This window comes from Histomonas meleagridis (genome assembly GCF_020186115.1).
Source record: "Histomonas meleagridis strain 2922-C6/04-10x chromosome Unknown contig_4, whole genome shotgun sequence".
NCBI classification, from domain to species: Eukaryota; Parabasalia; order Tritrichomonadida; family Dientamoebidae; genus Histomonas; species Histomonas meleagridis.
This window is the reverse complement of record NW_027150883.1, coordinates 1-12850: the sequence shown is the minus strand read 5'-3', so window position 1 is coordinate 12850 and position 12850 is coordinate 1. Positions and strand designations below refer to the sequence as shown.

The 12850-nt window shown below is 30.1% G+C and overlaps 6 protein-coding genes across 6 annotated transcripts; all 6 read right to left on the bottom strand.

Moving 5' to 3' along the window:
- Window positions 1–653: 653 nt before the first annotated feature.
- GO595_005769 (TBC domain containing protein) lies at window positions 654–1886 on the bottom strand (the record flags this gene model as incomplete). Its single annotated transcript, XM_067919048.1, has 1 exon — window positions 654–1886. One exon carries the CDS (start codon window positions 1884–1886, stop codon window positions 654–656), a length of 1233 nt encoding a protein of 410 aa, XP_067773805.1.
- A 1926-nt stretch (window positions 1887–3812) lies between these two features.
- On the bottom strand, window positions 3813–4436 carry GO595_005768 (uncharacterized protein; the record flags this gene model as incomplete). Its single annotated transcript, XM_067919047.1, has 1 exon — window positions 3813–4436. One exon carries the CDS (start codon window positions 4434–4436, stop codon window positions 3813–3815), a length of 624 nt encoding a protein of 207 aa, XP_067773804.1.
- An 85-nt stretch (window positions 4437–4521) lies between these two features.
- GO595_005767 (ankyrin repeat domain-containing protein) lies at window positions 4522–5121 on the bottom strand (the record flags this gene model as incomplete). Its single annotated transcript, XM_067919046.1, has 1 exon — window positions 4522–5121. The coding sequence occupies one exon, from the start codon at window positions 5119–5121 to the stop codon at window positions 4522–4524; it is 600 nt and encodes a 199-aa protein (XP_067773803.1).
- A 989-nt stretch (window positions 5122–6110) lies between these two features.
- On the bottom strand, window positions 6111–7490 carry GO595_005766 (Coiled-coil domain-containing protein 63; the record flags this gene model as incomplete). Its single annotated transcript, XM_067919045.1, has 1 exon — window positions 6111–7490. The coding sequence occupies one exon, from the start codon at window positions 7488–7490 to the stop codon at window positions 6111–6113; it is 1380 nt and encodes a 459-aa protein (XP_067773802.1).
- A 554-nt stretch (window positions 7491–8044) lies between these two features.
- GO595_005765 (uncharacterized protein) lies at window positions 8045–8389 on the bottom strand (the record flags this gene model as incomplete). The annotated part of the gene is made up of 1 exon (XM_067919044.1): window positions 8045–8389. The coding sequence occupies one exon, from the start codon at window positions 8387–8389 to the stop codon at window positions 8045–8047; it is 345 nt and encodes a 114-aa protein (XP_067773801.1).
- A 1265-nt stretch (window positions 8390–9654) lies between these two features.
- GO595_005764 (uncharacterized protein) lies at window positions 9655–10410 on the bottom strand (the record flags this gene model as incomplete). Its single annotated transcript, XM_067919043.1, has 1 exon — window positions 9655–10410. One exon carries the CDS (start codon window positions 10408–10410, stop codon window positions 9655–9657), a length of 756 nt encoding a protein of 251 aa, XP_067773800.1.
- Between the last annotated feature and the right edge of the window lie 2440 nt (window positions 10411–12850).

Sequence of the window (12850 nt, the reverse complement as noted above, 5' to 3'; positions counted from 1 at the left end):
ATATTTACCATTTTTCTTAATTACCATCTTAACCAGGGGATTTAAGAGTCATATTTCATTATTTCTTATTGTCCCTTTTTCTTTTTTCGTTTTTACTTTATGGAAGATTCCATCTCATTCAATCAAAAGCCAATTTACAGATAAGCTACTTGTTTCAGTGCTCATGTTTTTTGTTTTTATTTTTTCTTTTGGCCAATGTTTGTTTGCACTTATATCATCTGTAATTGGATTTTATTTATGGTCGAACGACAAACTCAAAATCATATATTTTTACAGGAAGTACTTGCTCAAAAACTAATCTTTTCCAAATATATACGGATTTTGCGTTGATAAATTTCATACCATGTAATTTTTGTCTTTAATAAATGTTTTTAATATTAAACTGTTTTTATATTTTTATAATTTTTTAACTTCAGATGTAATTACATTTTTTCGTATTTACTTTAATACTTTTATTTGGTTCATATTGCAAACGATAGAAATTTCAGAATGACGATAGTTTTTTTCTGTGGAACAGTTTCATTCACATTTAATTTGTATATCGTTTGTCACAAGAAGTAAATTCTATAAGTTATGCTGCTGTATAATGTTTTTGCAAATTGAAAAAATTCATTTATTTACAATAAAAATGTTATTTGTTTATTACAAACATTTTACTTTTGTTTATCAAATAGCTCACACAACTTATACTCATATTTCACATTTGACATTTCGTTTTCTATTTTTTGTTCTTCCGCTTCAATTGGCGCATTTTCCGCCACCCATAGTGCGACTTTACCTATTTCTTTGGGATCCATTTTTTCCAATTCCTTTGGGAACGAATCCATTACAGTTGTTATCAGCACGTTTTCTCGTTCTGCGATTTTTGGGAATATCAAAATTATCGTTGCAGTGATGAAGTATATCAAGAAGTATTTCGGCTGCTTAAACGAAAACATTTGTAACCACAGATCCCAAATGTTTGTCCACGTTCGTTTGTACAACAGAACAAAGTCCTGGTATACCCATAACAAGTTAGTTAAGTCGTAGTTCTTAAGCCAAATTGTTATCATTGGACATATTTTAGTTAATCGTTCAACAACAATTTGCGCCTTAAGTAAACATTGATCTTTAACATTCGATATTAACTCAGCATGATCAATAGTTTTCATCATGGAATTATAACACCAAAAAATATCTGATATATGATCATTAACATCTAAAATATTTCCTTCATCATCAATGGGATTCCCTTCTTTATCCCATTTAGGATAATATGAAAATATTATAGGAATAAATAAATCATTCATTCCTTGAAGATAACCAATATTAAAATCATATAAACAATATGAGCGTAAAAGTGTCGTCAAAAGTGTCATGCCGATAGATCCACTTTTTTCAAATGCCGGGTGGTTACGATCGGTACGATCAACATCATTGGTGATCACACGAAAGGCATTAGATAGCTTCTTATTACGAAGCAGTTGGTATTGAGAGACTGACTTTACTTGTTCTAGAAGAAGTGAAAAATGTTCTTTTTGTTTTTCAATTAGCGTTTTTCGATCATTTGAATTGCTATCTAAAGGATATGATCCGAGAACAAAGGGAAGAAGCTCACAGAATACATCAGATTGAATACCAGCATGAAAAACTCGTAATTTGAATAATTCAATATCTTTGAGCTTTCCGCTAGAATCAAAGAGGGATTCAAAATTTTCTTTGGTTATTGGCTCATACTGTGGTATTTCACTGATGTATTCCTGTATCTTTTTTATAATAAGGAAATGTGCAGATATTGCAGGAATTCCAATTGAAAAATTGGGGTCTTGTGAAAGAAAAGGGTTATTGCCAACTTCGTTCATGAACTTTGTAAAGAAGTCAATGATTTTTACCCATAAATCTTCCATATTTGTATATTCATAAACTTGGAATTTAAGATAAGTGGGATATGTAAAATAATCACAACATAAACATTTTTCGTAAACTTTGAATGAATAGTTGTAACTTTCATAATGAAATGGTACTGCAATTCGATTTAATATTAAACATTCTATTAAATTAGATATTTCAAGAATATTTTCTTTTGGTATCACTAACTTTCGAAAATCTTGAGGGCTTCCTGGATGTATAGGGTTTTTGATAAGCTCTGTTAAACGCAACATTAAGATTATATCTGTTTCACTTTCATTAAAAATTATTAACGAAATTTTTTGTAACTCAATTTTGTCGAGCCCTGTAGATGTGTTTTCAGCAATAATAGTAATTTGAGATTGTGGTGAATCATAAGGAATCCAATTAAAAGTAAATGTGCCTTTTTCACATATCAATGATAAACATCCTTCAACGTTCCCATGTTCCAATGCTTGAGAAGTATTTGAAATATAACAAAGGCGGCGATATTGTGGTGGCATTAAATTCAGTTGACAAAAATTTCGGCAGAATGGGCTGCCCCAAAATCTGAACTGACTAATTTTGCATTATCTTTATGTAAAAAATTTTCCTTTCCTGTCTGGCTTGAAACCAAAGACCAAATCTGATATTTTTTTTTTGTTATAACAGAAATCAATTGTAATAAAAAGGAATTATGTTCTCCATGTAATTTTGTGTAAATTTTTTCTTTTGATGAATCCATTAATGTATTTAATCTTTATAAGGATTTTATAAACTTTAAATTTTATGTGAAAAAGTGTTAGGGTTGGAGTTTTGTTCCATAATCCATACTCCCTTTCTGATTGATTAATAAATATATAAAAACAGTTTTAGTATCTTCCTATATGTAATAATTTTTATCAAAAACATACTTCAGCATCTCAGTAACTTATATGAATATAATTTTAAAAAATTATACTTAAAACATATTTACAAATATAATCCTCTACTGACTGGTTTTCTTATAATTCTTATTATAGAAGGAACCACATCAGTTACAAACTGTAGACAAGAAAAAATTGCAAGAAGCACAGCAAACCATGAAGGGTTAACAAGTGAACAATAAATTATCGAAATTAATATCGATGGAAGAGCAATAATGAAGTTATGTGTCAAAGACCCCCAATTTCTTGCAACTAAAATTCTTTGTAATAGATGCATTTCACTTGACGAAGGAAAATGATAAGAAACATGAATACAAATTCCTATTGTACCAAACCCGTTTGGTGATGTAACAAAATACCAAAGAGGAAGAAAGAAAATTATAATGGCAATGTATATAGTGGCAAAAATTAAAAATGGAATCCCAATATAAATATAACGGCAAACGAGTTGGCACGTATTTTCACTAAATTCTGGTATTAGATTGTCTAATGACATTGTTGTATCTAAAAATATTTTTTCCCATAAGCCTTTAGGAGAACCACGATAGGAAAGGAAATGATATAATACATACGGGAGCCAAAAGAGAAAGAAAACAGGATATGTTAAAACAATTCCTACAATAAATAATGTATTTGATATGTCACCAAACATTTCAAACCAGCCATTGGTGGATTTACCGTAAGCAACAAAAAGCAAAAGACCTCCTATGTAATCTACAAAAAATGCAACTACCCCAATGATGTTTCTTCTTTCACTCGAGGAAGAATAAATGTCAATTGAGAAAAATATAAATAATAAAAGAAATAAATTAGTCAATATCGGAAAAATAATGTATGATATCCATGTGTAAATTGAGATACGGTCTTTTATCATATCTGAGTTTTTTCTTTTTGCTGGATTTTGTGTACGTTTATTTTTAATCGCATAACTTTTTTAATAATACGATACATCTTTTTAAGAATACGTTAAAAATTATGGTGGCCGTTTAAATTTCAAATACGTTTAATAAAGCTTTTTATTTAATCGGTCTTGGCCTTTTCGCCTTGTGGTGCGGCTGCCTGACCTTGCTGTTGTTGTGGAGCTCCCATCCCACCTTGTCTGAAGAACATCATTATAAGCATTGGGAGCATTGGAAGGAAAGATTGTAAAAGACTTGGCTTCTTCTGTGGGATTTCTTTGATAAGACGGTAGATTGTGAACCCCTCATTCTGATAGAGAATGAGTTGAGCTGTGTATTGATCAAGGATATTAATTGTGTATCTAGCGTTATCAGATGTTTTACCACTTGATGACTTCATTCCATCAACACCAGACTTGATCGAAAATGTTGTAATTTCTTCAAAGTTTTCGCTTTCGCTGTCTGATATAGAAAAGGTGAAAGTAGTATTATCTTCTGTTGGTGAAACTAAAATTTTATTTAAGGGAGTTGCAACACCATCTTCGTCCTCTCCGATTAAATCACCAACAAGTGATCCAATTTCATTTCCAGCGGATAATTCTAAAGAATAAATTTTAATTTCTTCTTCTTTTTCTTCCCCATCACTTCCAACTGGAACAGATGTAATATTCCAATTACCTTCAAAAAATGCTGTATAATTAAAGTCAGACTTTGCTAATGCAATTAAAGAAAGCAAAAACAACATTTGGCCAATTACTCTTTGACACTTTTTATTTTAATTAACGGTCGCTGTGATGTAAACGTTCTCCTGCTTCGGTGCAACAAAAACTTTATTTTCTTGCTTGCTGGCTTGGATCTATCTCATCCCACCACTTCCTTTTATATTCGTGCGCTAAAACATCAACCGATCTTCCAAGAGAATCGACAATGCCAGGATTTGCGCCTTTAGAAATCAAAATCTCTGCAGCATCTTGTTGACCATATGAAATTGCAAAATGTAATGGTGACCATTTAAAGCCAGCAGGCTTATCAAGTATGGATCCATGTCCAGCAAGAAAGTTCACACATAAGATATGTCCTCGAGCAGAAGCGATATGAAGTGCTGTTTGACCTGTTTTTTCGGGTGTATCTAACAACACATTTTTTGAGAAGAGGTATGCAAGAACATCATCCCAACCACCATAAGCAGCCCAATGAAGAACAGTATATCCTTTTGAATTTGCATGATTAAGATCTCCACCTTCGTCAACAAGGTACTTTAAGCAATCCAGTGAACCAAATGCTGCTGCTGCATGCATTAAAAAACGAATTTCACATTTTTCATCAGGAATTGAAGCGTTTGGATCTACTTCACGAGGAACCATTTTCTTAAGATTTTCTATGTCATTGAGTTTAATATATTTCCAAGCAATTTCGACAGGTGTAGTCATGTGTTTTTTTGGAAATTTCGAATTTAACGGTTACATTGGGTAATATTACCCTTTGAACGATTGTTAACTTCTAAAAAATGAACCTAAAACCTTGTGTCTCTCAGAAGAAAGTCAAAGCCTTTAATATTTATAATAAAAACTATGGCATTATTATTTTAATGGAAAATCTTTTGAAAAATGTGCTTCAAGTTAGAGCTACTCCTTACTTCTCATAAATAAATCAATTATATCCTTAAAACCTTTCTCAGACGCATACATAAGTGCTGTTTTCAATTATTTGAATTCCAAATATTGTTTTAACATATAGAATTATTAAAATAAACATCAAATAAGAAAAATAAATATCTTTTTCATTCGTACGAATTAATTCCTTCTATTTCAAGAAGTACTTCTTAAATTTGACTATTTCTGTATGACCATTTTCAATATCAAAAATTTACAATAGTTTCCAAATATTATTTTAAAATATCAAATTATCATAACAAATATCATATAAAACAAAGAAGTAATTTAACAATCTCTCTGTGTCCATTGTCATTTCCCAAATAAGTGCTGTCCAAAATAGTTTAATGTTTTGGATTAATCCGCACCATATCATATCACAAAAAGCATGCTTTTATTGAAGATTTCCCATATGAAAATTCGTTGCTTTCACAAAGTAAATCATCGTATTTAAGAATTTTTGTTTAAAATCTCCATAAGTTGATATTTGCGATTTTTATAAGAAGAATTGCATAATTTATTGAAATTTTTATATAACAAGTTTCCGTATACATCTCGAAATATCTCTTTTCTTACTACACAGTGAAAAAGTTATGGTGAATATTTGAAAAGTTACTTGATAAGTTTGTTCAATAAAAATATATTTTCATTCAGAGAGAATATATTCAAACTTCACTTGAAGAATATTTTCACCTAATTATTTTGTTCATATTCAATATGATTAATAAGCAATTAAAAAAAAACAAAATAAATTTTAGACAAAAAAATTACAATAAAGCCTTGATTTCTTCGATTGTAAGAGGTCTATTCTGTTCAAGTACTTCTGTATTGATCTCTTGAGATCTTTGTAAACTTGATTTCAAAGTTTCTGTATCGTTGAAAGATTTCTCATCGTTTTGATAAGTCAAACTCTCATCATATCCAAGCGAAATCTGTACTTTTGCCTTTTCGTAAACTATCTTCATCAAATTACTTAAAGCCCTTTCAATTGATGTTAGCACGAATTCTATGTTAGCGTTTGTTATTTTTGAATTTTCATCTGGAGAATTATCCCAAGAACAATTTAATGTTTGGAATATTTCTTCAGTTTTTTTACATATTTTTTTAAAACTTTGTTTTTTATCCTTATTAGACTCTTTAATGTTTTTCAAATTTAAAGAAAGATTATTAATTTCGTCTGTCAATTCTTCGATTTTATTTTTTTGTTGTTCTTCGGACATTGTTAATTGTTCTTCTAATTCTTTCTTCCTGAGTTTTAATGAATCAAGTTCTTCTTGTAGTTTTGCTCTGTTTGCTTCAGTTTCAACAACATAATTATATAAAGAGAAATTTTCACTTTCAAGTTTTTCAGCTTTTTGAATAAGTTCATCAGCATCTTTGACTTGAATTAAATCTAAAATTTCTTTGATTGTATGTTGATATTGATCAATTGCTGACGTTGTTTCTTCTTGTTGCTCAGAAACAGAACATGAACTTGTATATAAAGAAGAAACTTGTTGTTTGGCAGCTCGAGGATGATTGTTTGTAATTTTTTGCGCTTCAATTTGGCTATTATAACGAGAAATTTCAATTTCATATTGTTGTTCATCTTCTTTTTCAGCATTACGAAGTTGAGCAAGATCCATTTTCAATTGATCTCTTTGTGAGTACGCTTCATTGGACTCGTAAATAAGTTGATTAATTCTTTGCGCATTGAGTTCATCTGCTAATTTTTCTTTTTTAATTATACTTCGAAATGTATTTCGGTCTTTACGATATTGATCAATTTGATCACGCATTTCACCAAGCTTAATTAAGTTCTTGTTATACATGGAAAGAACTTGGTCAAGCCTATTTTCCATGATGTGGAGTCTTGTTTGTCGATTTTCAAGTTCTTGTGCATGCGAATATAAACCACCAAGTTTAGAACGAGCTTTTGAAACCTCTTCTTCTAGCCTCTTTCTTTTTTGTTCCTCTGCAGCAAAATCTGCTGAAAGGATACTTAATTTATTTTCAAGTGCCTTTTTTTGTGAATTCATTGATAAAATGGTTTCATTTGATTTATAATCTTTTTCGTATTGTTCGACTTTTGCTTGATTTTTTTCATATGACTCGAGTTCTGATCGAAGTGTCTCATTTGCTTTTTTTTGGTTTCGGATAGAACTCATTTGTTTTCTGGCAATGTTAATGATTTCGTCTTGTGGAAAGTTTAATATTTTTAATTTATGCCGTAATTCTTTTATCTCTGATGGTTCTTCCATTTGGGAGAATAACGTACATTAAACGGAAAAAGTCAACCGAGAAAACGATCAAATTCAATTCAATCATATGTTAACTTCAATCCAATGTTTCTCTCCATTCATCAAAAATTTTTCAACAATTGTTCAAACAGATAACTCATTGAGCCTAAATAGCATTAAAAATTTTATACAAAAAATATGTTAAAACTCATTATAATGTTTTACTTTCTTACGGTGGCATGCTATTTTGCGCATCATTCATCAACTGAATTTGTTTTTCTCTTATATCTTCACCATTTTCATAAAACAGGATGCATTTGTCCGTTTTTAAATATTCAACAGCACCTGCTGCTGCAAGTGATACAAAAAGTCCACCAAAAAATCCAACAGGACCACCTATAGCAGTACTAACTGCCATAGTAGCGAGATACGATGCTGTGTAACTTGTAAGATTTTGCAGAATCCAATGATCACATCCTCTTTCATAAACAACAATTGACGCATGGTACATAAATATATTCAACTTTAAAACCTCTTTTAAGGTCTTTTATCACTGCATTTATTTTGTCATATGCATGGAAATGATCAATACGGAGACCACAAATAGCCATAACAAGTGCATAAGCATCTTCTTGACAGAATGGTACAATATGACCTCCATTGTAGATCTTTTGGTTCTTCATCACATATCCAACGATTTCCCAAACCCTGTCTATTGAATCATGGGAACCACAATTAGCACCAATATAGTCTCTTGTCGCTTCTAAGCATTGGATAAGTGCCTGATATTCATTTCCTATATGGGATGCATAGATTTTCCTTTCCATCCTATGGCAGAAGTCTGTTAACTTTTTGAAAAAAAAATTGGTGCAAAAAAAATGCCAAAATTGAGCCATCACTTTATGAAAGATGTTCATTTATAAATAAAAAAAATGTTTCTTTAATTGATTATGCAGCCAATTAACTGATGAATAATGCAAATTTGTATAACACTGGTAAATATGCAGTAGCAGGAGGAAATGAAGAAATCATTCATTTGTGTGAACAAAATCATACATCATTTGAAGGGGCATCGAAATGATATCTTTAAATACATTTGTGAGAATAAAATAGAAAAAATACAACCAAAGTCAACGCTTCAAATGTTTGGGAATAAAACTAATTATTTGATATAACTTTGTATTCAAAAAGATAATTATGAAATTTTAGCGTTTATAGAAGAAAAAGGAATAGCTTTTAATACTGTTCATCTTCCATCTTCTTATTCTCCTATTTATCTTTTCTAATTGAATAGAAAATAATTTCAGTAATATTTTTATTATAAAGAATTTCATAATTGGAAGAATTTGCATTATTTTTAAAAACTTTCATATTTTGAAGTTTTGTGTATTGTAGAAAAGCATATTTCCAATGTGTATGAATAAGTATTTTAAAATTTGTTTTTATTGTCCAAATATTTGAATTTGGAATATATTCAGAATATGATTAATGTAGCCTGTGCACATATATTCTTGATAACTTATTTTTAAATTTTTTATTAATTTCATTTAATATTTAAATATTTCCGACCTTTTAGGGATTTTATATACTCAAATTTTCATACATTTTAATATAATTCTCCTTAATCATACAAACATAAAATGGAATTTATAAAAAAATTTGAAAATTTTACATTATATTTTATAAAATCTTAAATTTAAGATTCAGCATTTTTTTTTCATTTATGATGTTCAATGAATTAAACCAATTATTGAATGAAATTATCTATATTTTCATGCGTTTGGTTTTGATACACCACTACAATCGCGTTCATAATATTATCCAAAAAATAATGTTCAAATAAAACAGTATTTTATAACTTAAGCAAATTTCTTTATGATAAATATTTAACTAGAACAGTAATTATAAATATGTCCAAATATCAAAAAATAACAATTTTTTTGAGACTGGATGATTTCATATTTAACATTAATCAAATAAAAGATTTAATTCATATGAAATTTTTGTTGCAGATTTCCGAAAACTTATCATCACAGAGCTAATTGTGGTCAAAACATAAAAATTAAAAACATTTTACACATCAAGAAATGGTTCAACTCAACTCAATGTCCTCGAATGGATTTTTGAGGTTTTTCACATCATCTGGGACATCACACTCATCAAACTGATGTGACATCATTTGTTCATTGGGCGCATTTTTCTGCTCGCAAACGTCATCAATCCGACTTCTGATATCTGCAAGTGATGATATGATGGATTGATACAAATCTTCTTGTTGCTCAGCACAAACGCGTAATGCCTCAGAGTACGTGCGCCATCCGTGACGAAGCCTGTTCACTTTGAACTTGGAAAATTTCCTTTTCGCTTGGATGAGTTTTTTGGTGACTTTTTTGGCATTGCTAATGGCGTTGTTGCGCGATAGTTTGGCATTTTGAAGAGATTCAAGAAGTTTCTGCTTTTGAGAACCTGACTCAAGCTGAATTGAGGTTTCGATTTCTTGTACTAAATTTTTTGTTCTTTCAATTTCTGCTATAGAATCAGTGTATGCTTTCTCTAGTTTGGTAATGACTCGATATCGTTCAACAATGTCAAGCATATCATCTTTAAAGCGCATTTCAGAGAGGGATAGAGTATCTTCTGATGAGGCTATTTCATTGAATTGACCAAGAGAGTAAGTTAGCATTTGTTCAAATTGAGGTGTTTCTGACTGGATAAGTGAAATGGCTGAATTGGTAACTTTTCTGAGTACCTTTGCTTTTCCTGATCTGGATTCAGCAATAGCATCAAAGCTATTAACAATGGTTTGTAGTTCTGGAAGTGTTTTGTCTTTTGGTAAGACGAATTGCATTAAAATTAACCGTAAATTCCTAGCGGTTATTAAACGGAAACCAAATTTAGTGTCTAGACACTTTACAATGATAAACTCCAAAAATAATGAATCCACTTATCTTTTACTAATATTAAGTTATTGCTTTGATTAAGCTTTAGTTAATAAACAATAAATTTAATTTATCAACATAATGATTTCAAGGATAATTTGAGACAAAACTTAAAATGTTATACCTGAATAAATTCCGTATTCATTATAATGCGCCTTTACAGGCAATAGGTGGCGAACAAAAAGGGCTTTTAGTTCTTTTTTGTAATTGGCCAGGCGGTTATGATCGTTCAACTAATCATCAACGGATGCTTTTCCTATTTTCTTTTTTTTTATGCTTCGCTAAGCAATATGAAAATAATGTTGATGGTGCAGAGAACGACCAAGAAGGAAATGAAATAAACAATATATCAAAAAATGATTATCAAATCATTTCTATCAATCCAAACAAATGCTCTGCTGCGGGTAACGTAGAGGTAAAACTAACAGTCGAACCCGTTCCCTCAGGTGATGTATATTGTAGATTCGATTCACAAATTGTTCAAGGAAAAAATATTGGAAATGGCGTTGTGACATGTGTTGCACCACCTCACATCCCAAGCGATGTGCCTCTCTATTTTTCAGTAGATCAGGTTTCTTGGTCATCAAGTATTAATTTCCAATATTATGATAATACAACACTTATCATATTGGTTATTCTACTAATTGTTTCAGTCATATCATTTGGGTTATTCTATTTCCAAATGAGACAATGCAAGAATCAATCTCGAAATCATCGACAACGTATCAAAGCTCTCGATGACTCACTGCCAATGATTATGAATACAGATGAACAACCCAAACAGAGAAACACAAATCTTTTTTAAAGAAAATTATAATTATTTATTTTTATTCATGAATGTCAAATAAAAAGAAGAAAAAAAATTATGCTAACTATGTAAAGTTAAATCTTTTTGAAGCGTTGCATAAATTTAGAAAAAATTATCTTTTTCTATTTTTGATTTAAAATTTGATTTTTAAATTTCGATAAATTATCGTCTCGAGTTATAATTTTGAAACACTTCCTAAAAATGTTAAAAACAATTTAAAATATTAATCAATAAAACCATATTAATTTTCGGTGAAAGAGTTTTCTAGTAACAACAAGAAGAAATGAAGTGACAGATGTGGAATGGCATTTATATTCATAGGTTTACACATACAAATGTGAACCAACCGCTGAAAAAATCCAAAACAATAATTCTACCATCCTCGAATTGAAATAAACATTAAACAACATAACATAAACCCAATGAAATCTTGTTGTTAAGATATTATATTTGAAACTTTTGTCAATTTTGAGATAAAAGATAAATTTATTCCAATTGAAATGCAAATCAAAAATTTGAGCATTAATGCTCAGGAAATCTGGATATCATTATGAATTTGTTTTAGAGTATCCTTATATAAATTTATTATAATATGTGATATTCTAATTAATTTGTAAAATTTCACATACTTGCTCAACCAACACTCACCGATTTGAAGTTAGCAACACATGTCGACCAGTTTCTGAAATAACATATGTAAATCGTTCTATGATTTCTGTCCATCGCGAAAATTGACGTTCCGATTTTTTATATATTTGACTAATTATTCAGTTGCCACTCCTCAAATTCAATAATATTCATTCAATTCTTTCCGCATAAGCCGCTAGAATTCGTTTTGAATTGTTTACAAATTAAATTGTTTCGTGGTTGATAGTATCATCCATTTCATGGATTTTGCGTTTGTAAGCAATTCTCATTATTAACTTTTATTCATTTTTTTTCTAATAAACAAATTAATACAAATTATGCATAAAGTCTTTTGAACATTTAACAATTCATTGAGTTATTGTTTTTCTATGAAAGATTTGTTGTTTTATATTTTTCTCAAACGTTAATTGTTAATTGAAATTTTTGGCTTTTTCTTAACTCTCTCAATTATTAATTTTCTCACATGTCATCCGAAATTGTCACCTTATACACAAGCGCAAATCTTGAGGATCCAAATCCTCAAGCATTTCAATATTACTTAGATTATGAAGGTAGCCAATGTTTACAGGTTGCCATGCAGAATCTAGGTATTCAAGTAGATCCAAACTTATACGGCCTTCTTCTGAGGTCAGATGAAATAAAATGGATTGAGCCAACGGCTACTTTAAGAAGTCAAGGTGTTACTACTGGTTGTATGATCGTTATCTATCCATATAATACAGAAAATGCACAAGAACAGCAACAGCAACAACAACAACCAGAAACTCAAGAAGTAAAACTACCAAAGATTATCCAAGCATCTGATTACGAAGTTGCTCCTACAGTTTATGTTGATGATGAATACAGAACTAATCCCAATATTTACAACACACTTCCACATGACGATAGTGATG